Source organism: Aspergillus ibericus (genome assembly GCF_003184845.1).
Source record: "Aspergillus ibericus CBS 121593 unplaced genomic scaffold BO80scaffold_12, whole genome shotgun sequence".
Classification (NCBI taxonomy): Eukaryota; Fungi; Ascomycota; class Eurotiomycetes; order Eurotiales; family Aspergillaceae; genus Aspergillus; species Aspergillus ibericus.
Window position 1 is genome coordinate 42,240 of NW_020292110.1, and position 22,103 is coordinate 64,342.

General features: G+C 50.2%; 7 protein-coding genes and 3 non-coding genes across 10 annotated transcripts; 4 read left to right on the forward strand and 6 right to left on the reverse strand.

Annotated features, from left to right (window-relative positions):
- Positions 1-723: 723 nt before the first annotated feature.
- On the forward strand, positions 724-1,864 carry BO80DRAFT_351800 (uncharacterized protein; the record flags this gene model as incomplete). The annotated part of the gene is made up of 4 exons (XM_025715599.1): positions 724-1,015; positions 1,058-1,283; positions 1,332-1,458; positions 1,517-1,864. The coding sequence occupies 4 exons, from the start codon at positions 724-726 to the stop codon at positions 1,862-1,864; spliced, it is 993 nt and encodes a 330-aa protein (XP_025576877.1).
- A 339-nt stretch (positions 1,865-2,203) lies between these two features.
- Positions 2,204-3,433, reverse strand: eglD (putative endoglucanase; the record flags this gene model as incomplete). Its single annotated transcript, XM_025717634.1, has 2 exons — positions 2,204-2,584; positions 2,657-3,433. The coding sequence occupies 2 exons, from the start codon at positions 3,431-3,433 to the stop codon at positions 2,204-2,206; spliced, it is 1,158 nt and encodes a 385-aa protein (XP_025576878.1).
- A 1,853-nt stretch (positions 3,434-5,286) lies between these two features.
- Positions 5,287-5,359, forward strand: BO80DRAFT_t116. The gene has a single exon. It is a non-coding gene; the product is annotated as a tRNA-Thr (tRNA).
- A 975-nt stretch (positions 5,360-6,334) lies between these two features.
- On the reverse strand, positions 6,335-7,329 carry BO80DRAFT_351666 (class I SAM-dependent methyltransferase; the record flags this gene model as incomplete). The annotated part of the gene is made up of 4 exons (XM_025715590.1): positions 6,335-6,762; positions 6,811-7,061; positions 7,118-7,228; positions 7,277-7,329. 4 exons carry the CDS (start codon positions 7,327-7,329, stop codon positions 6,335-6,337), a joined length of 843 nt encoding a protein of 280 aa, XP_025576879.1.
- A 1,121-nt stretch (positions 7,330-8,450) lies between these two features.
- Positions 8,451-10,278, reverse strand: BO80DRAFT_453792 (HET domain-containing protein; the record flags this gene model as incomplete). Its single annotated transcript, XM_025722038.1, has 2 exons — positions 8,451-10,168; positions 10,224-10,278. The coding sequence occupies 2 exons, from the start codon at positions 10,276-10,278 to the stop codon at positions 8,451-8,453; spliced, it is 1,773 nt and encodes a 590-aa protein (XP_025576880.1).
- Positions 10,279-11,361: 1,083 nt separating this feature from the next.
- On the reverse strand, positions 11,362-12,403 carry BO80DRAFT_378083 (NmrA/HSCARG family protein). Its single transcript, XM_025716723.1, has 2 exons — positions 12,120-12,403; positions 11,362-12,072 (listed from the first exon to the last, which is right to left on the reverse strand). The coding sequence occupies exons 1-2, from the start codon at positions 12,372-12,374 to the stop codon at positions 11,413-11,415; spliced, it is 915 nt and encodes a 304-aa protein (XP_025576881.1). The 5' UTR covers positions 12,375-12,403; the 3' UTR covers positions 11,362-11,412.
- A 1,052-nt stretch (positions 12,404-13,455) lies between these two features.
- BO80DRAFT_t117 lies at positions 13,456-13,528 on the forward strand. Its single transcript has one exon. It is a non-coding gene; the product is annotated as a tRNA-Val (tRNA).
- A 752-nt stretch (positions 13,529-14,280) lies between these two features.
- On the reverse strand, positions 14,281-14,354 carry BO80DRAFT_t121. Its single transcript has one exon. It is a non-coding gene; the product is annotated as a tRNA-Ile (tRNA).
- Positions 14,355-14,705: 351 nt separating this feature from the next.
- On the reverse strand, positions 14,706-16,979 carry BO80DRAFT_443357 (Zn(II)2Cys6 transcription factor; the record flags this gene model as incomplete). Its single annotated transcript, XM_025721340.1, has 5 exons — positions 14,706-15,288; positions 15,339-15,686; positions 15,733-16,043; positions 16,088-16,603; positions 16,683-16,979. 5 exons carry the CDS (start codon positions 16,977-16,979, stop codon positions 14,706-14,708), a joined length of 2,055 nt encoding a protein of 684 aa, XP_025576882.1.
- A 3,441-nt stretch (positions 16,980-20,420) lies between these two features.
- On the forward strand, positions 20,421-21,148 carry BO80DRAFT_26132 (uncharacterized protein). Its single transcript, XM_025714743.1, has one exon. The coding sequence runs from the start codon at positions 20,546-20,548 to the stop codon at positions 20,960-20,962; it is 417 nt and encodes a 138-aa protein (XP_025576883.1). The 5' UTR covers positions 20,421-20,545; the 3' UTR covers positions 20,963-21,148.
- Positions 21,149-22,103: the final 955 nt, after the last annotated feature.

Genomic DNA, 22,103 nt, shown 5'->3' on the forward strand with positions numbered 1-22,103 from the left:
GTTCGGGCAACAGACATGCCCCGTGGTTCTGATTTAAGCAGACCAATCCCCGCGCAAGCATCTAGTTCTGCGTCAAGAGCCTTAAAATGGGCCAGCTAGTCCTGTACAGGTCTTTCAGACCATGTCGCTTTCAACCAACCAACCCTTTGTTCCAATACAAGTTCCATTATCCCGCTGCCCTTTGTCTGCGACTCGCCTGAGACACCATCGCCGTAGCTGAGCTCTCCTATCAATGCTGCTTCTATAAAACTGAGATATAATCCCAATGATAAGCCGTAACAGAACAAACTTTACTAAACTCTCGACGATGTTGAACACTTACACGCTGCAATCCAGCACGGTTTACTGGCCCCAACCGTGGTCGTAAACCTGACGTGGTGCTCTGAATCATCGCACAGGTATATTGACTTCATGACGCTATCCTAGCATCGACGGCAGAGACGAGTCATAGGGTCCCCAGGGGAGCTTATCATCGTGCTGCTGGGCTCCCACCCTCGTTCAACAACATTCTTCCTCTCTACGCACCAGATCGAACAACTTGCTCACAGATATCCACATCTACACCAGCTCCAGCGTATCGTTTTAATCCCTTTGGTTAGCATCTTCGAAAGCCCGACAATGCAGGCTTCAGATATGGATTTCCTGCAGATCTTCGCTGCACAGGCTGCCACAACCACCGTGCAGGTGTGTGAGCCAGTGCACCTTTCTGCCAGGGGGGGTACAATGCAGCCATCTGTTCAGACGAACCTCGAGACATCCAAGCAGCCATCCGTCGAGGCTACCCAGACATCCGCTATTAACCCATCCGCTATTCACCCATCTACCATTCATCCAATGCAGCCGATCCAAACCCCTCAGCCAGCCATCAGACGAACCTACCCCAGCTGGCTCTTCTTCCAACGCATCAGCAGATGGTCCACCGAGCAACTCGACGCTCTCAACATCAGCCAGCACGACATGATCACTCCCAGGGTGCTCATTGGGGAGGAGTACATCCCCACCAGAAGAGACAGAGGTACGTACTATCCCAACATCAGCATACCAGCTAACAAATTAGACGCAGTTTACACCAACCTGCTGCGAGCCTTCACCGAGCCCAGCGAGTTCGACATTGTCGGATACGACCCCGCGTCGACCATGATGAGGAACAACCAACTACGGCACACGTTCCAGCTGTTAGGGATGATTTTTGATATCATCTTCAAGAATGAGCCACTTCCGTGTACGGTCGATATGCTCATATCGCAGCTGGGGATGCCGTTCGCATTGTTTAGGGATAATTTGTAACCCTCCCTCCCTCGAATACTCGTATTAACTTCTAACAACTGCAGCATCGTCGACCGAGAAGATATCCCCTTCCATCTCCTCAAATTCAACATGAGAGGGACCCTCCACTGCAACGGGGGAATCTATCACCACACGGACAGAAAGAGAAGGTTTCCCTTGGTTGTATTTGCCGTATGTCCCCAACACCTCCCACCCATCCACCCCACCACTAACCATACAATAAATCCAGCACACCACAAAAACCCACCACCGCCTCCCCCACCCTACAAACCACGAACTCGCATCGACCCTCCTCCCCATGACCACCGAATACGACCACGGCCTCACCCGGCCCAAATACACCGGCTTCAGCATTTCCGCCCACGGCACCGAATACCGCATCACGCGCGCCGACGCCTCACACACTTACTTTGAGGATCTGCGGCATGGACGGCTCACGAGGGAGAAATTGATCGTGCTGCGCACGGTGAAGTATAATTTGCTGTGGAGGGAGGATCGGGAGGAGTTTTTTGAGGCGTTTTATGCCATGTGTGGGTTTTTGGGGGGGTATTGGGGTGGAAAAAAAAGTTTAGTGTGATGGGATTTGGGGTTCTGATGCTGGTGGAGTATATATATTCTGAGGGTATCTATTGTGGCTTAGGGGTTGGATAGTATTGGTGTTAATGGGGGTTGACTTTGCTACTATTCTTTACACTACTTTACTTGGATGGTACTGCTGTCGTTAAGCGATTATATCCGAGAGAAGTAAAAACCCCCATTTCACAATTGAACAATTAAATTGTTATCTTAAGATATCTTCTAGCTTGTACCATCTATCCAAGCTAACCAACATCAACCCCCCACCTCTAACCCTACAACCTAAACCCTCCCAACCCATCTACACCCCTCTCAGTCTCAGTCTATACTAGACCAGTACTCACTGAGAAGCCACACACTGCGAATAATAAGGGTTCTGCACCGTGCAAACAGCCCCACTCTCACAGGCCGTCGGACCCGTGTATCCAATGCCACCGCAGCGCTCATACAACTTGGCCACGCCACCAGTAGAGCTGGCGCTGGAAGCAGCAGAGGCAGAAGCAACGCTGGAAGTAGCCACAACATCGGAAGTAACAGCAGCAGCGGTGGTAGCAGCGGCAGTAGTAGCGGCAGCGCTGGAAGTCTTAGACTTGGACTTGGACTTGGCGCGGCAGGCAGTGGCGGATGCCTTGGCGGTGGACTTGACGCTCGTGGCGAAGGTGGTGGGGGCGGCTTGGGTGGTGCTGCTGCTGGTGGATTGAGCAGCAACGACGGTGGTGGGCTCGACCGCGGCGACGGTGGAGGAAGAGGAGGTGGCGACGGCGGCCTTGGTGCTCACGGAGGTGGCGGCGACGGAGGCAGCAGCGGAAGAAGAGGAGGAGGAGGAGGAGGAGGAGGAGGAGGAAGAAGAGGAGCCAGAGCTAGTTCCATCCCAGACATCCGGGCCGGGGATAGGGTAGCTATCGAAAGAACCGTACAGGTTGAAAAGAATACCGGGGTCGGTGGCGGAGTAAGCACCCGGAAGAGAAACACCAGTGGGCAGGTCGACAGAACCCTCAGAGGTGACCTTGAACTGAACACACTCCATATAGAACTGGGCACCACCCTGACGATCGGCCTCGTGGAGGGCAATGATCTCCGGACGGAAGAGGTAGTCACCGGCCGGGACATCGGGAACGGTAATGTTGTGCTTGCCGCGGTTGTTGATCAGTTTAGTGACGGCCCAGGTACCATCATCGTAACCGTCCTCGGCGATCTTGACCCAGTTGGAACCGGCAGAGCCCTTGATGGTGGGGGCCATGTAGACCATGACGGGACCGAGGTGGGAGGAGGCGATGATGTCGTCGGAGTCGGAACGGCTGTCGTGGTGCCATTCGAAGGTGACGACGTCGCCGGCCTTGACGGAGAGGGTCTTGGCGGCGGCTTGGTCACCGTTGACGTTGCAGGTGATGTCGGTGGAGGTGACGTCCTTGACGGGGCTGTTGCTGGGAGGGGACCGGATGTAGCCGTCGTCGGTGTTGCCGAGGCCTTGGTCTTCGCCGTTGATCCAGACGGCTTGGACGGTGGTGTGGGCGGTGGCGAGCTTGGTTGCTGCTGCCAGAGCGAGCATGCCGTAGGTGGAAGTCTTCATGGTGGGTGAATGAATGAATGAGTGAATGAGTGAATGTGGTGAAAGAAAAGAAAGAATGGATTGGTGGAAGGAAAGAAAGAAGGGACAGCTATCCGGGCTGATGCAGAATGGATGAATGGAAGCAGGGTTGGAGGGAGTGTTTTATACGGGAGGAGACTGGAACGAGGGTTGTGATGAGGGCTAGGAAGCGGGCCTGCCAAGCAAGACGTTTCATCTTAATGCGATCCGGCTGCGATGCCGCTCCACTACGAACCGCCAACTGGACCCTGGCGGAGGGTATTGCCCGCGCCTGCCAAGCCCCACTGCTACAGCGGCGCCTTGGCTTCATTTGCCCCCCGGCAGGGAAATGCCCTAATCAGAGACACGGGGTCGTCGTGGTGGTCTTGGCCTGGCTAGTCTTACTCCGAGACGCTTTGATGGTGTGATGGTTGGCCAATCCGGGCAATGGTCCGAGGGTGGCTGTGAGGATACCGGACCTTAATCTTGCTGCTTCTTGGCTGTTTGTACAAAGCTTTCTGTCAGGTTCTAGTGGGGCGCACAATGCATTGTTCTGGATTCGGCTGCTATGCCTATGCCTCGGCTGGACCGGGTTCCTGACTTGACCCCTAATCAGCAAGTATCAGCTAGATATGAGTGGTTGATGGGTCGCTAGGTGTCCCCTGAAGATGATTAGGGTGCTCACCATATCCCAATTTAGCATGAAGACACTATTTCGGAGACAATGAACCAAGCGGCTCGTCTGCCGAGATCCCTTAATTAGATTGCCATGTTCGAACGAGATGATGAACGGTTGATCCATCAAAAACATGTATGTCTGGTGCATGGTGGAGTATATACCGAGCCGTGTTGACATCAAACGGGTTGAAGATCGACTTTGACAATGATCAGCATCAACGTTCAGGGTCAGTTGCATTCTTCGGACTTGTGGGGTCTGCAAGCTGCTGTACAGTTGGCAGCATAATGCAATGCAATCCTGCTTCATTGAGCCCTGATTCAGTTGGTCCACCTAATGAGTGCCACACGTTGTGGGATGCACGGGGTATGTTATTGGGAGAGTAAATATAGAACTATGACCGCCGGGATCCCGCGGGCCAATCCTTGTGATGGGCTGGTATTATTTGGTAGAGTGCCATTTGGGCTAGCTCTAGCATGGTGACTCGGGTGGCATTCACTATCATGCACATGAAACTTGGCGGCCACTTTGTCTAGAATCTTAAAGTGAGTCGGGTAATGTGCTCTCAGCATTGTGGAAGTGACTTCCTACCCTTGTAATAGTGCTTTGCAGACACCGCGGTCTTGCCCTCTGCAAAAGCTCCTCAATTGTTCCGACGGGGTGTGGGTAACGAGTATGGTCCTTGTCCTTTGATCTGTCCTATCTGCAGTGGAATGCTCAAAAACGGCAGCAGTAAGCTTGCCCACAACCACGGGCTCATGGGGTATAGGCATTAAGCTCTACTCTGACAAAGATAGTCTCTATTCAGTAACACTGACAATGCTGTTTGATCATAGCTAGGTGATAGTCATTTTTGTTTTTATTAAAATTTTGCTATTTCCCTGACCCTATCCGTCCCTTCCCGGGAGAGAAAAGAAAAGTCAGCGCAGAAATATATATTGACCAACATGACCACAAACAAACATACCAATACTCAAGGTAACCCCCAATCCTCTGATAATACATATAAAGGATAGTAAAAGAGCAAATTCGAAGCTCACCTACCCTTAAGCTAGAGAATACCCATCATGTTTATTTTCATATTTTCTCTCTCACGGCAGACAACCCACAACGAAAAACTCAACCCAAACTTAGGAATGATGCTTATATATTTACAAGACTAAAGACTATCATCCAATCAGCTCCTATGGCTCAGTTGGTAGAGCGCATGACTAGTAATCATGAGGTCCGCGGTTCAAATCCGCGTGGGAGCATTTCTTTTTCGTTTCTTTTTTTTTCCCTCCCGGGTACTTCTCATAATCAATCCCTAGCAATTGGGCTAGAGAGCTCTTTTATTTTTTATTTTGAAAATGAAAGTCTCAAGTTTCCTGCATTTCCTGGCCGAGCATGGAGGTCATGGGAAGCTGTGAAGAATGAATGTCTGATGTGAGATGAAATTTGGCTGTGATCTACAATGCCTAAAACCAATCTAGTTGTGATAGGACAAGAACGATATTGACACAATAGTATACTCACAAAGCCTAGAGAGATTTCCACTATGACCATACAAGACCCGTAATACCCCTACATCACTCTAGTATCTTAACCCAATGACCCATATCACACAGTGACACATCGTTTTGAAATCCTAACCTCGCTTCCCCCCAAATCGAGAGTAAACCCTCATAATCACTGGCCATCTCGTTAGACCCACTCTTATCCATACATTGACTAATCTCATCGAAATGATCCCGACACTACAATGGAACCATTCCCACCCCAAGCTCAAATTTTCACCGCCAATTGATCGAGAATCCGCAATGACAGGAATGCCAGTACCCCTGCATCCATAATGTATAATATATCCCGACCTACTTGAGACTTAGGGTTGGCGTAAGGCTAACTTGACTGTCACTGGCAATTCAATAGTACTTCGAAGCTGGCCGAGTTCCGATTGGTAGGGAAGCTGTCTGAAAGAATCCGACAAGGAGTCGTGGGTTGTGGTTAGGTACTGATAGCATGATGACTGCCCGAGGAGTGTTATTGGTTGAGATATAGGACCATGTGCAAGGAACACCCTCCGCCCGATCTAACCATTGACCGTGCCTACGGTTAAGCTACGGAGTATTCCGTAGTGAACGCGGTATGGAAGCCCGCATGAGGTCAGTTGCTGAAGGACACTCACTGAGTAAAGATATCAAAACCTCCAGCGCAACTTCCATTGACAGTCCAAGGAATCCAAGGGCACATCACAAATCCACCCCATCCGGCTTCCTCCCCACAACCCTCATCAACGTCAACGACGGCGACTGACCCTTCTCACAAAGAGCGAAATGCTCCTCAACGAGCGCCTCCGCCCTCTGCATCGCAGCCTCCTCCCCAATCACCTGCCCACTCCTCCACAAAAGACGCGGATACAGCGTCCGAATAATTGCAGCGAGTCGTTTATCCGTGCCGAGACGAAGGTCCGGATTCTGATGCGACTCGTACGCGAGTCTCTCGACGTCCACGAATCCCACGATTTGGCTTTCCTTGTACACCTTGGCAGATGCCTGGAAACATTTTCCTTCGGCTCGGAACCCGTAGTCGAAACATCGGCGGAGTTCCTGGATCACGGGGTTGGCTGACAGGTATGTTTCTTCGTCGATTTCTTCCCATTGGAGGTATCCGCCGGGTTCTGGGATGTCTTAGTAAGAGGATGAGTGTGGGTAGATGGAAGAATCACTTAAGATATTGTAGATATTGGTGATTGCGGCACGGTAATCGGACTCCTCGAGCGCAGCAACCAGTAACCGCACATGTACCAAATCGTACCGGTTCCAGTGCTCTTTGGGAAACGGTGTCGTCACATCGTGAACGGACAGCTGGATTGGTCCCGGATTGCTAGGGAATTGTTCCGACGAGATATCAAACCCTTGATAGTAGCGCTCGATGTGAGGTCTTTCCAAGAATTGTGTTACGTCTTCTAGCCAGATTCTGGACGATGATTGGCATTAGCATTGACGGACTGGCTTGGGACAGAAAGGTATTACCCAGTCCCGGTAGCTATGTCCGCAACAGACCGGATCTGTTCTGTTGGTAGGGTGGGATGGATGAGTGTATTTCCGGATACTTTGACCAGCAGCCGGTGCTGAGAATCGAGACTGCCACAATTAGTAAGAATCCGATAATCCAAATAGGATTGGCAGTACCGTTTCGACTCCACCTTATCTCTCCCCAAAACATACTTATCGTGGATCGCCATTGTTGTGATCTGCTAATCCCCATACCCTACGAAGTGGGCCATGCTCTGCCTTTATGTACCCCCGGAACCCCTCTTTAGTTGCCTTGCACGATCCCGATCGATCGAGGGCCAGAGCTGATCTCCTCTCCACCTTCTCCAATCAGTAGCTCTCCTGGCGATCAACATCAGTCCAGACACCTCGGTTGCCTTGCAGTGGCACGATTCGGCTGCAGCAATCCTGTGGTGTCGGCAGTGGCTGCCTAGTAGGTCATGCCATATCTTCCTCGCCTCCAGCCAGCTTTCATCCCCCACGGCCATGAGTCTCGTGCTTCAGGTGCCTCATCCCACGCAGGCTTTCTTCACAAGTGGCGCAGGTGGCGTAGCTGAGCCAGCCACATTCTTGGCTCCAGATCCTCCACCCCGCATCCTTCAGCCAGCCTCCGTAAGGAATCCCGGCGATAGCCAATGATCTCCGATATTCGTAACTAAGAATTCGGGAAACATGGTCTTGGGCCCTTAGCTGGAAAATTTAAACCCATCCCTGTCAGGTGTCCGTCGGGTATAATAACCCCTGTTACTTCCAGCCCGTCATCCGCGTCAAACACGAGCCACCAAATGCATACGGTGATGTCCGGGTGCATTGCAGGGGCCTTCCGAAAAATTGATATTTGCAAGGTCATGAATTTAACGTCCCTTCTATATCGTCCATGGCTGGTCGGTGAAAACTACCGATGTCTCAGCTAGCCAGCCACTTGATGGCACTTGATCAAACCGGCTGACGATTATGACAACGCACACCAGCTCGGCTGAAGGATCTGTCTGGTGGAGAGATACCATATTGCTGATATGTTATCTCAACGGTTGAGATACCACGGTGAAAGACAAGGTAGTGGGATATGTCAGCTAGGACACGATAGCATGGGATAAAGGATTGCGCCAACCACGGGTGATCTCAGGATGATCCCCATCAAACTGTGCTGAGCCTGTCATATCCGCCGATCTCGGGCTGATTTCCCACTCCTGGTATGGTACTTTTGCTTGGGAAAAATGACGATGTATGATTGGGGTGACAAGGGCAAGAATGCATATAATGGCCAAATCCCTGTCATAGGGTGACTATAACCTGGCCCTTATCAAAATGGCTACTCAAGAACGCACGTTGCCTCTGGAAACCCAGAAAACAGGTTCTTGGCGGCCTCCTCGTTCTCAAGATACATGAAGACGCAACCGACGCGAACATAAGTGTCTCGACTAGTTCGAGACAGGGCCAACCCAATAACCACCCAGGTATTTTCGGAGAAATGCTGAGCGTCGATTGGCAAGCAATAGACGTCGTCACACATCTCACTCCTCACATCGAATATCACTTCCCAACTTCTTCCATAACTTGTCTCTTTGGGTGTCTGCACTAGGGGCTCGTGACCTGCTACTTCAAGGCTCTTCAGGCTTTGTATAGACATGATGGTTTTGTAGTGGGGGTAGTCGTGGGGAGGCGGAAGAAGTGTCGCATTCGCAAGAGGCCCCTTCAATGTGATGGTGCCACCACTGACTTGACCCGTCTCATCCTCAGTGCATATAGTACATTCGGCATCGACGACAACCACATATGTGATAATATCCCGGGAGTACTGGGAGTATGACAATGGTATGTTTACTCGACAGTCCACGGATGCCCACGACCAGGAAGGGGCGCGATACGAAGGAGGTCTTCGGCCGACCCCTAGTACGTTCCAAGCCAAAGCTCGGGGAAGCTCACGACGCCACAGTCCAGCAAGGTAAGTATCCGACGCGCAACCAAGGCCCTTGAGATGTTTACGAATGCCCTTCGTCAACCCGGAAATCGCGACAAGCTTATCTGTGGGAACAGTGAGCTGACAGCCAGAGTAAAGCTCGATGATTGCCTGCCAATCCAGGTAGGCCTGTTTTACGGGGTCATCGACATGCCGTCGATCGGGCGCATCGAGGAGTTGCTTCCAGATATGATGGTATTTAATCGTTGGAGACGGCGGCGACCCAACCTCAGAATCTTCCGTATCATCTCCATCGCTGTCAAAATCATCCTGACCATAAACGTATACGTTGTTTGGGTGTATTTCGCAACATGCACACTCCCTGCACTCCCAGAAGACTTGCTTCCGGCCAAAGTGCAGAACCCGCGGGGATAGGAGGCGTTCCTGCAAAGTCCATCCTCTCTTTCGCAAAGGTTCCCGGTCGAAAGTTAGTCTCCAAGCCCAACCTTTCTCCAGGGAGAAGCGATACGGCTGGGGATTGCTTGGGCTGTCGACGCACATGTTGACAATGGTGGGGGCAACTGCGGCCGGATCGCGGGAAAAGAAGCACCCGCCGGTATCATTGCTAGAGCCTAGTGCCGAGATCCCGAGCCAGCTGTTCAAGTAGACCTCGCCCATGGAAGCTGATTCTCTCTGCCAGTCTTGCGTTGAGTCCTGGAAGATGCACAGACGGTCGATCCAAAGGTACCGGATATTGAGCCTCTCGATGACGACGAAAGCATCATGGAATGTTTTGGGAAGGACTGAGAGCGGTTGATACTCTGTCAGAGTCTGAAAAGTACTCTTAAGTAAGATTAGCGCGGGATTCGATGGACTCCCGCCCCAGCAGTGGCTGAGGGTCATGTAGCGCTCCCCGGGATCGACCTGATGCCTTTCAACGAGGCGGAACACCTTCTCATTGTCTGTAGCTTTCAGCTCAAGAAGACGACTTGGAATGAAATTCTCTGTATATTGATTACTGCAGGCCGGATGTGTTTGGACACATCGATTGAGCCATCGGTCGACCAATGCCCACGTTGTTTCATCTGCAGTGGAAGGCCCCAACTCAAAATTCAAATCTTCGTCCGGTCCTAATGCGAGCGATTTAGTCACCATTTCACTCTGTAGAGCAGAAGACTAGCCAACCTTCTTGGGGAATCAAGTCAAATCCTCCCTGTGTCCTTCCATAATACACAACCATAATCACCCTGCGTGGTTTCAAATGGACTTTAAAGACCGAGAAATATTCCGCATCCTGCCATAGTGGATCCATGTCTTCTGTATCACGAGATGGTCTGAATCTGCAACACATGACGCAGCCTTGCTGGATAGATGCCAGAAACGACTCCAAAGTGGGGTGATGTGCGAACAAGTACTTTTCTGGCTCAAGTCGCTCATCTTGGCCTGTGCAACAGTTAACATGGAGAGCAATGGTGCCTCAAGCGTAGAGAGTACCAGAGCCATCCTGATCAGCTTCGTCATCGAGTTTCAGCCGCTTGGTCTTGTTCGGGTCCCAGATGCCCTCCAACCCTTCTTTACATATTTTACAGAGCATAATAAAGATAATTTGTTGATCTGGATAGATAAGAAGTATCCCCGGGGTTGGAGTCGAGCCAGATTAGGAATGTCATCAGCCTGACTTCCCCTCCAGATAGTCGGGCCGATCATGATACCGCCCGTGCACGCTTACTGAATCGGGGAAAGCTGTAATCTGCACTCCTGCTCCCTGTCAGTTACGCGCAGCAGATGAGAAAGAAAGTAAAAGAAGTGGGGTCACGCAGAAAATCCGCCAATGCTGACACCTGCGGAGGAAAGGGATGATCACAAGGTGACTGTTATAGAAGGTCAGCAATAGCAACATTCAAGCTGCCAGATGTGGGCGGAGATGGGCGGTTCAGCTGTCGGTTCACTGGCATCTCTCCGAGGCGAAGCCTGATAGGCTTTTGGCATTCTGCTCTGCAGATCAGGCCAGTCTGTCCGTTGATCTCCTCCATCTCCTGGAACTTGGAGTATGGGCACTTTGAGTTCCGTTATGAGAGATTGCAACTTGCGGATGGTAGGAAGGAAGGCGCTACAGCCACAGGAGATTCGCCTAAGGCCACGGCATCCGCCTGCCGTTCTAGGGAGGGGACTATTGTGACGGCAGAAGTTCCACCGCCTTTGAGCCAATCTCTGCCTGAGGTGTTCATTGAGGCCTCAGGCCCCAATCTATGTAAATACTGAGTTGCCGAAAAGACGGTGTCGAAGTCTGGTAGTATTGAAGTATTAGATAAAGTAGCCTTGTAGGAAAGACACATAATGTACAAGTCAAAAGAGAAAATGGAAGAGAAACGCATCACGCCTTCATAAACGCACTGTCCGTCTCCAACCAAGCAGCAAAATCCTTGAGCTCTGGATGAACTCGCTTCAGCGCCGGAATGTCAGCATTATACCCGGAATCATGAAACCACTGAAACATATATCCCAGATCCTTCACCATCCACATGAAAAGGCGGCCGAGAAAGCCAAACGTCATGGGGAGATTCTTTCCTGTTTTTTGCTTAAAGATGGCCGCCATTTCATCAAACGTCAGACTCTCCCCAGCCAGCGAGACACACTTTCCACTATACTCTTCTGGCTTTAGGAATGCTTGTGCACCAAAGAACCCAATATCCGAAACAGCAATCAGTTGCAATGGCTTACCCCGGAGGGAGATCTTCCAGCATGTATTGACAACCTTGCCGATGAAGTCGGGGGTGAAGTTGTCGAAGAAGGCGGTGGGACGGAGAATGGTCCAGGCCATGTCGGTGCCTTTGGTCTTGTTGACTAGGTAATGTTCCACGTTGTGTTTGGTGATGAAATGAGGAATGCGGGTCGGTTGGTCAAAGGAGGCATCGCCGCCGCGATCAACGGAGGTGTAGACAAAGTACTTGACATTGTTCTTCAAAGCAGCATCAATTAGGTTCTTGCCTTGTCTCTCTTCGGCATCATGCGTGGAACCACCGGGGACCAAGGTCTGAATGTAAGTTAGTCAGGTGCTAAGCAAGGTGCTAAATGTCATACCGTCACGCTGAATACTCCCCAAATGGCATGCGAAGTGGCTTTCTGAGCATTGCGGAAGATGGCATCGGCGTCATCCAAGTTTCCGCCGACAACCTTAATTTTCGGTGATTTCTTCACGAGTCGTTGTGCGCTGTTGGAGCTGGGGTCGCGAGTCAAGGCGAGAATCTCAACATCGGCGTCTTGGCTGAGCAGGGCATCAACAACGCTGCCACCCTGCTTGCCGGTGGCCCCGACGACTAGAATGGCTTTGGACATCTTGATTATGTGGCAACGAAATGGAATTGAGAAAGTGGCATGGATCACTTCCGTCGAGGTGTTACGCTCATTATATAGGACGATTCGGGGGCCTTCGCCACCCGAGATGACCAGATCATTAATTAGCTTATCAACCAACAGTCGCAGAAAATTCGTGCATGCTATCGAATGCTATTCCAAACCCCCGATGAAAGAAATATACCAATAGCAAGGCCTGCCACCAGATTAACCTTACGGTGTGGAGTAGGTTATTGGTAATCGCTCCACTCGCGGGATTGAGCTCAACCCCGAGCTTAGATAGACGCCACTGCCGCCAATCAGTTTGCTGCAAACTCTAATTATGCTGTACTGTGTACCTGGAAGGGTTCAGGAAATAGAATTAGGGGTTCAACCGTACATCCTTCTGCTTGATGCTTCGTAATCATCAAATCATGTGCCTTTTGACCCCCTTTTTTGATAGCCCCGCTCTTTTTTGGAACGTCTTAGGAAGCATGAAATCCATGTATGGATTGCCTCACTCTTGAGAAACGATCTGAATATCAAGCTCAGCCCATTGAACCCCATGGACACTGAGCCCGATCGAGCAAAAATCTTCGAAAAACCACCCTTAAGCTCCCCTTCGGACATCGGCTTATTACAAGTCGTTCATTCCACAAAAGCTTCTTCACATCGACAAGATATCGGCGAATGTGGACCCTTTCTGTAGCGACGGCAAGATTCATGGACTGAATATTGCGGATCGGTGGTAGCTTTAGATAAAGTGAAGCGCCTAATGGGTCAGATACGAGAGAACAGAGCTGCTATGCTAGCGAGCACTTTTCTTGGGTTTCTTGATCCAAGACCTTTATGGAGTGGTCTGTGCTTTACCCGTCCCCGGACGGTTCCGCATGGGCCGCAACAACATCGTCTGATTGCCTGAACAGATGCTCATGGGCTGAGCTACAAGTATGACAAGGTAGTTGGTAATATGGGTAGCTCCTCACGATGCAAAATAAAACCCTGAGATTGACATCTTCAAAAGTCTTTTCGATGGACTCCTTTTGTATAGTTATTTTAAACATTCACCGCCTAGTGATAGAAAGCTCGACTGGCCCAGCGGTTAAGGCGTCTGTCTTACACACAGAAGGTCCTCGGTTCGATCCCGAGGTTGAGCATTCTTTTTAGCTGCTTTGATACCAACAGCATAGTTGTGTGGGAAAGATCTACATGATTTTTATCATATCTCCTCGAAGCTGTGGGCTTCACCAGCAGGAGACTGGACCCTGGTTGAATTGTCTCAGGCATATGCAGGCGGCAACCGCGCGATCATGCCCCTATTTCCCCCCTACTGTTTTGCTCGAAATAGGCGACGGTCTAGTGCATGGTGGCGCGAATACACTTAATTGTATAATTCCATGGGCCATGGCAGCTTAGCCGTCTGGGTAGATCCTGGGTGAAGGTCGGGGACCAACACACACAGGGGATTTGGCCGCAACAGAACCACGGGCCACTAGATCTGACAGTGCACACACACTACGGAGTAGACAACCATTGAATAGTGCAGATTCTAATCTCCGGTAGGCCTGTTCGACCCGCTTTATTGGTCGTATCATGGTATATCGTAGCATAGCACTGAATAAATAAATAGTCTTTAAAGTTCTAGTACAATCTCAAGGAACAGCTAGTTATGGCGCTTTCCACTGTGCGAGACCGACAAGTGAAGGGGGATGACTGAACCATATCAGCCACTTTGAAAGCAGCATTGATGAACGAGAGAGATGTATAGGATCACACAGGAACTATTCCTCGGGCACAATCCCTCAGCAATCGCCCATTAGCAGAAAAACGAATCAGGTACGGAGTACTCCTACGTACTCGTACTTCCAGCAAAGTGGACCTCCGAGCGGGAATCAAAACAACAAAAAGATGGTCCCAGAGGGGCTCGAACCCTCGACTTTAACGTTATTAGCGTTACGCTCTAACCAACTGAGCTATGGGACCCGCTTGTTGAATGCGGGCCTTCTCGTTCGATAGAGAAGCAGCAACGTCTCTAGCAGTAATCGCTAGTTGGGGAGAGTGGCAGCAACAAAAGCTTCAATAATATGCAGCTATTGGAGATGTTGTATTTTTTAGAGATTCCTTCACCATGGACCTTGGTAATCTTAGAGACATGGCCCGCTTCTTCTTGATGTTTGTACCACTTAAGCTAAGCGTAAGGGTGAGTGGTGGATAACTGAGTATATTCCAAGGCGTCTGTACTGACGGCCCTCGTGGGCAGCCTTCCTTACAAGTCGGCGATTTCGTGTGAAGCGCCGAGATAGCCATTGACATTTAAGTCTAACAGCTGCACTCTCATGTACTCAATCGGTCGAACGCCCGAATAAGCCTTTCCAGGCCCTGTCCATGGAAACGCCCACTGCCGTTGTTGCCGCTACCCGCCTCAGGGGTCAAGTTGGGATAATGATGGACAACATAATTGGCTGCAAGCTGGTTGACTTCAACTGAAGTCCAGATCTTCTCGTGATGCTCTCTCAAGATAGACAGCACTTCTATTGGGATATGTGCGCTATTGGCATTCGAGTTGAGCACCAACTCTATTGTGCGCAGGAAAGCCCGAGACAGTCTCCACGACAGGCTCATATGCCAGAGGCCTGCCACGCAAGTCACCAGAATCTCACGCCACTTGGGAAGTTCTAAATGCGAGGCCGCATGGATGCCCACTATGAGAAAATAATGAAGCATGACCAGTGGAGTGGATTTCCATCCATGGGAAGCGCGGTACAACAGTATAAGCGTCCCCATCGAGTCCATCGCTTTTTCTAGGATGCTGTGTGGGTCAAATGCTGTCAAGGCAACTAGGGAATCGGTCGTTGAGCTACCTCGGCGAGATATAAATATTCCGCAGAGGTTGACGACGGTCGTGTAGTAATACAGGCTAGAGCCGTTAGTATGAGTGTAATCCAACGAGACAAGAGATCAACGCACTATAGACATAAATTATGCGGTGATTTGTTTCTTTCCACATCCAGTACAGACGGTAGGGTCCGCTTGAAAGCATCGAGCTTCTTGTACAGAGCGGCCCCCCTATACCAGGTGTCCAGGTCGATCAGGTTGCCCAAATTGCAGGATAGCTGGGCCACATCATTCACGAGAATAAGAAGACATCGACGAGCCCATGTACCGGTGTTCGTATATGGCCGGTACACAGGATGTCTAAACGGGTATGGTGCCCACTGTTCGTTGAGATCGGCCGCGGATGCTTCGGCTTCATTTAGGAATACTTGCGGTGGGCCTGGCCAAACGGATGACCTTGCTGATACTTGGACCGATATTCTTCCCACTTAGCCATTTTCGCCAGATTATTGAAGAGGCAACTCACGACTCCACATCGTACACCGCACAGGCGATGATTTTATGTGCCCGCGGGTTATCGCGAAAGGCATCGGTTGATGAAGTATGCAGGCCCAGCCGCAATGCCATCAACGCGCCATACTGGATATAACGAGCGCCAATCCTGTCTTTTCCAGTTCCACAGAAAAAGAGTCCAAGTAGTAAGCTTGATTGCATGGTCGGGACGCATATTCTGGCCTTATCGCGATGCCACAGTCTCTCGATCACCTGGAACAGCTGTTTTGCGGTAGCGATCTCTTCGTGACGGTCCCACGGCTTCTCCAGGTTATATGAGAAGTGCTTGCTTCTTAGTAAAAGTCTATACAGCGAAGTGAAGTACTTACACAAGCGTAAAATAGGATGGTGTGGACTAGCAGAGAGGAGCAGAAACGGGTATCCCCGGTAGCGAAGCTCCTGAGAAACAGGCTCGGTTCAATAACTCGCCAGATAGGATTATCCCACACGAAAAACAATGAGAATAGATGCGAGGCGGTCCTGTCAGTGACAAAGGCCGACCATAACTTAGTTGTATGGACGCTGTATGGCGCTTCTTGTTCGATCATCTCCGCTTGGCCTGACAGTCGAGTCATCCAGACCTGCTGCATTCTTTCGAGGGTCATCTGAGCTTGCTGTATTTTAATCTGTCTTCCCAATCGGTTGGCGGCATCATGAACTGATGCGCTGTAGCGGATCGTGCTTATCACCCGTGGCAGTATCTCCAAGTCACATTCCTGGATCGTCTGGTAGATTTGATGCAGCTCGCCTAGCTGACGTTGTACGAGTCCCAGAGCGCTATCTAAGTTTCCCGGCAAACTTTGCTGCGCGAGGGTACTGGGTCCCTGTGTATTCCGTGAGAGGCTCTATTAATTGGTTGGATTTAGCAAGCAAAATGCCGCCGGTGACGGCGAGGTTGTGTTTCCACTTGCAACGTCGACTCACATCTGTATATCCTGCAACTGCGGCTGATTGGGATGCTGATGCTCGGGACAAGATGAGCTTGACCATGCGCTCAAGCCGTTGCGTTTTGCTCCGTAGTTGGTCTACCTCCCGGGGCTGTCTCAGCTGCGTATACGTACACGCGATTTCCAGCCCGTCACAATAGAGACACGGCTTGGCTCCATTGCACTTGGCCTTGCGTTTTCGACACGGATCACAGGCTTGGATTGTTCGGGACCGAGAGCTCGAACGTGTGGCTCGGGGTTGCGCTCGGGGGATCATCATTTTAGCGGGACGCATTGTTATGGGTAAAGGGCCAAAGTTTAAGTCGAGGGCTCGGGGTAGCGAAACGGCTCATGTTGACCTGTTGCTGTCATTGTTGTCCATTCTTAAACATCCACCGCGAGCAGGTAGGGCTGACCGGCGCTAGCCTGAGTGACCCGGTCGTAGTTGCCTCCCCACAACTTGGGCAGGTGCCTCATTCCCGACACCTTACTTAGGCTTTTTTGGATGCTTATTATATTTGAACACGGATTGGTCCGCACAAGCACGGTCCCAGGACCTGCGGGCTGAGGTTACCCGGTATCTACTAGTAGTACTGCCATTTACAGTAACTCTATACCGGCCAGGCAACGCATCTTGGCGTTGGACAAGCTGCCAACTGATCAGGATGGAAGGGGGGCGATGCGGAATCCGGCGCAGGGTGTCAATGCCCCGGACAGGTGGCACGGACGCTCGCGCCATCTTTGCATGGTATTACCATTACCCGTTTCCCCGATATCACATAACATAGGGTTATTAGGGTGTTTGAAGGTATTCATCAAATATTAGTCTGTATGTCTTCCATTAGTGTTGAGGAGAGACTTGGTGGTAAAGGACTATCAGTGGCGAGTGTATTGCCTTTTATCAGCCCTTGAAAATTACCCCGCGAGCTTCGTAAAGGTGACCGGAATTTTATTCTAGACCCACGCTACCTTAGCATTAGTAGCTGCAGGAGCGACCCGGGGCACCGGATGTATACGTGCTGGTAGATACTCACTCCACACTTTGAAGTGAATAGATGGCAGTCTAACGAGCGAGTGGACTCTGGTGGCTTCTACATAGGGCTGTTCGGATAGAGCTGGCCGAAGGCGTCATACTATGTAGTAAAAGTCTATTTCCCACACAACCTTCAAGCTGTCACCGCGATCACATGGGTTGATGATAATAGTTCATGGTGATTGAACTCAAATTCAAAAATACAGGGGCCTGGAGTACGGAGTAAGGAGTAAGCATATACTGGATCGGGGGAAGATGCACAGCGCTTTGATTTAGACGGGCTGGGTAGACCGAAGGGCCACACCACCACAGTTTCTTTTTTCTTGGCCTCTAAATGATGCTAGTTTTGGCTTTCCCGCTGACGCCTGTTTCGCTGCGAGGGGCTTTTGCGTGTATCTTCTCATCATATGAACCGGATGACTGGATTGGATCACAGAATATTGTCACTTCACTGTATAGAAGCAATTGATTCTCGTGGTACTTCTCTAGAGTATACACATTTATTTTTTTTCTTAATCGACACCCGCCCACGAAACTCCGTACGCCGCATGGCGCAATGTGGCTACATGATACTGGGTCCTGATTGGGTAGTGGCTCGAAATCTTATCCACTAGCTTCAGATACAGCGGATTTCCGGCGGCTTCTCAGGCTAGGCAATACAACCCAGCTTATACTATAATTCACCCAGAGCATTCGTCTCTTCAACTTGAGGCTCGATCACTCGGTTTGTTTTTCGAAAGAGCAAATGCTGTAACTCAGATGTACATTAAGGCCAGGTAATGCTTTGCCGAGACGATCTTTATCACAAATGATCCCTCTGAGGAGTTCTGCAAAAATAGCCAACTTTTATTAGGGAGAGATGTAGCTTGCTGCTGGTATTGAAGACCAAAGGTCTAGCCTTGCCCAGAAACTAGCACAATCGAGTGAGTGGTTATTCATTCTCGAACCTTGCATCATCAGCTGCCCCAAGGGGCCGCCACAGTTAGTAATCTGGAAAGGATCTGCAATTCACTGTGTCTTACTCGGCATCTCCGAGGAAATACGGAGAAAGACATCCGTGATGCTTGCTCTTGATTGTTAGATTCTAACACTGCAATTGTTTACCCAGACCACCGTACGCACAGTCACACTTGCCATGGAGAGAGGTATCTAACAATGAACCCATGCCCTGGGGATAGGGTTCTGGTAGGGCTTCAAGTCATTCCGCTGTATTCCATACGGAGTACTCGGTATCAGCCTCGAATTTGCCACATCCTCAGCAGTGGGTCTGGTGCATTCGCAATGAAGTCCGACCGCCGGCCGAGAGGGTGGACTGGCAGCCACCAACGAGGGCCTACTAAGCACGGAGTACTATACTACAGTATTTCCTCTAGCCAAGCTCTTAGGTGAGTGGCCGTGGCCTTCCGTCGGAAGGAGGGTCTGCATATGCACATGTCTGCGTGGGAAAGGCCACTGCAACCGGATATAGCCACATATGCAGTATCCGGAATATGTGTACGCTTGGTGCCTACGTGGCATTGTGACCCCTATCCCCCGAAAATTGCTTTGGTTTTAGGTACCGAAGATAGTTCCCCCGCTAGCCAGTGGTCACAAAATTTCCCATCTTCAACGCCCAGTAAGTGATAGCCCCTTCTCTACTTTGTACTGCGCTTCTGGCCCTACAGTTCTACAGTAATTGACGGCTTATTCACTATGTTTAGCTGTAAATGCAGTGCTGATTGGGTCCGTCGTCTATGCATTACCACAATAGAATGTGGATACTTTGGGTGGTGGCTGCAGATAATAATCGGGGAATTTTCACACTGTGGCCACAGGGTTCAATCCGAACAAATGGATCTCGGTACGCTGAAAGTTCCAGAGCATACTGAACTTTCCATCCAGAATGCTACCGTTACAATACCGAGCCTTCATTTTCTAATGCAGAGTGACCAAGTGATGGCAACTAATTTCCTCCGAGGCATCTTAAACATGTGACTACGATGACTCATCCTGGGATGTTGATGAGGCCGTAGTTTCAGACTGGAGACATTGCAAAAGCCACATCAGCCTCCAAGAGGGCCCATCTGCGCTCTGTCATCGTCATCTTATGCGCCCGAAAGGGCTGTCAACCCTGATGAAACGAGTTTCTCCGCAATGTCTCTTGCTGTGACCTGACTCATTGCTTTCTACTGACCTGGAATAGCTCGCTTAATCCCACACAGGTGATTCAAATCCACGAGAAAGACCAGCGACCAAGACACCAGCGCTTCTCTACGTAATTATAATTTCTCCATATGCCTCCTCTGCAATAATTTACACTCACGGCCTCCTAACCATCGCTCCAACTATCCCCTTTATGACAGCATTAGCCATCTGGCAAGTTTCAGCAGCACACACCGTCAGAATAAAAGAGAAGCAAAGCCGCGAAGCTGTATCGACATGAGCCAGAGTCAAAACCGATGATGACCACATGAGCCTACGCCTCCGAGGCTTCTCATGTCGGATACCTCTTTGCATACTGCCATTGCACACCCATATCTTATTCCACCAGCGTGTTCCACCATCACACTTGACGCGACGGTGTCTCTGCAGTGCCATTTGAACTTTAACAAGGAGTTTTTAGACCCTATGTCTCGAAAGAATCAATCATCATGAAAGGGTGGGCTTGGTTCCAGGTAACTCCCATCAATCTCGTTGCATTACCTGTTTAACAACCTCCAAATGACCTGTCTCGTAACGCTATGTTGATCTACGTCGGCTGACATCACTTCCTGCTTGCTTTTAGTTCGCTGTTATATGTGGATTCTTCGTCGAAACCAAGCAGTCGAATCCCTTCCATTTTTCATAACATGCTCCGTTCTTTCCTACCCAACAAAGGAAAAACAGGATTACCAGTTCGACGATCTCCATCCGCGGCAGAAGATAGCAGTGATCTTTGGACAAGACCAGTGGTTCGGCAATTTGCAATGCCGTGGCATGTGCTGTTCCTTTGTCGACATCTCCGGCTGCTAAGCGTCTTAATACCACTATGTGTGCTGGTGCTACGGAATTTACCACTGCTCTTCTCATGGTCCGATATCATACCGGATGGATTCTCTGAGAAGCGCAAAAATGATCCGGGACAGGCAATGATTCCCCATGCATCTCAGAGTCGAGAATGTACATCCTGCCGCGGCTGTATCTTTACCCGAAACGGGTATCTGCGAAAACCAGTGTTGTGCCACAGATGCTGCGAAAGCAGTGGCGGGGATCAAGACTCTAAGTAGTTGGACAGACGTCAGTCAATCGGTGTGCACACCAAGGCGTCAGGTCAAGTGACCATTGCACTTTAGCTTTCCCGACGCAATCAATGGCCGAAAGAGAGATAATCCTTAACTGATGTATTTCGTCTAGATCAGTAAAAAGCTCACTGCTGGGCTTGGTCAAAGCCCGAGAGCAAGACTATTGGGAAAAGCGCCCTGGCACACGGCAAGTGGGACTTGGAGACGCTGCACTCTGCAGAGCGTTGTCGCCTTGTCACAGCCGCCAAATTCCAACCAGACCCATTGGATCCCGAAGGTCAACTGCTTGCACGGACATAGGTTAATAAGACCCCCAATTCCGCCTACATCAAGGGCACAAGGGTTGTAATTGATACCTTAGTGTGTAGGGTCGCGAAGGCAACACAATGGTGCGAATCTAGGACAGTCGCACCTATTTAGAATAGTCGTTGTTAGAGCTGAATGCGAGGCAGATACTTCGAACATATCTGTCTGCAACTGTGAGATATATATATGAAGATACAGTCGAAAGAGCAAAAAAGAAAGAAATCTAGCACTTGTCGCCATTGTAGGGTCAGCTTCTGAAGTCTAGAAACGCGACACTCGATCAGGGATAGGGCTCGAGATGCGGTCCACATCATGGCCAAGCCGCGCGAGACAAGGGTCAAATAAGGTACTTAACCCGGTCCGCATTTCCTCGCTGGTCACGCCGGGAAGATTTTCAGGGTCATAAGCTTAACAGAAGGAACCGGTGATATGATAGAGCAGTTATCGATAACTGTTCCAGAAACACTGCTGAACGCTTATCATCGGCAGGAGGCATCATTGGACGGATAGCATCTTCCGCCAATAGGACAGCAGCCTGCGCTCTCTGCCAAGCCGATCAATTATATGATCACTCACATAACTGCATAAAGTGGATTCAGCAGCACAAATAACTCAGAAGTCTAGACTCTGTCCGTAAGTACTTTGTAATGGCCGATCATTTTCTTCCCCTGAGCTGATTGTCTTATTCCCTGATGTATCGCAACTGTATGTACTCCGGGCACTCGACACTAGACAACGGCGATCAACTTAATTTACGAGCCAGAAAGCTTGGCTACAACGGCCTAGCAGGTAGATGCATACATCAAGAATATAGTTCGTT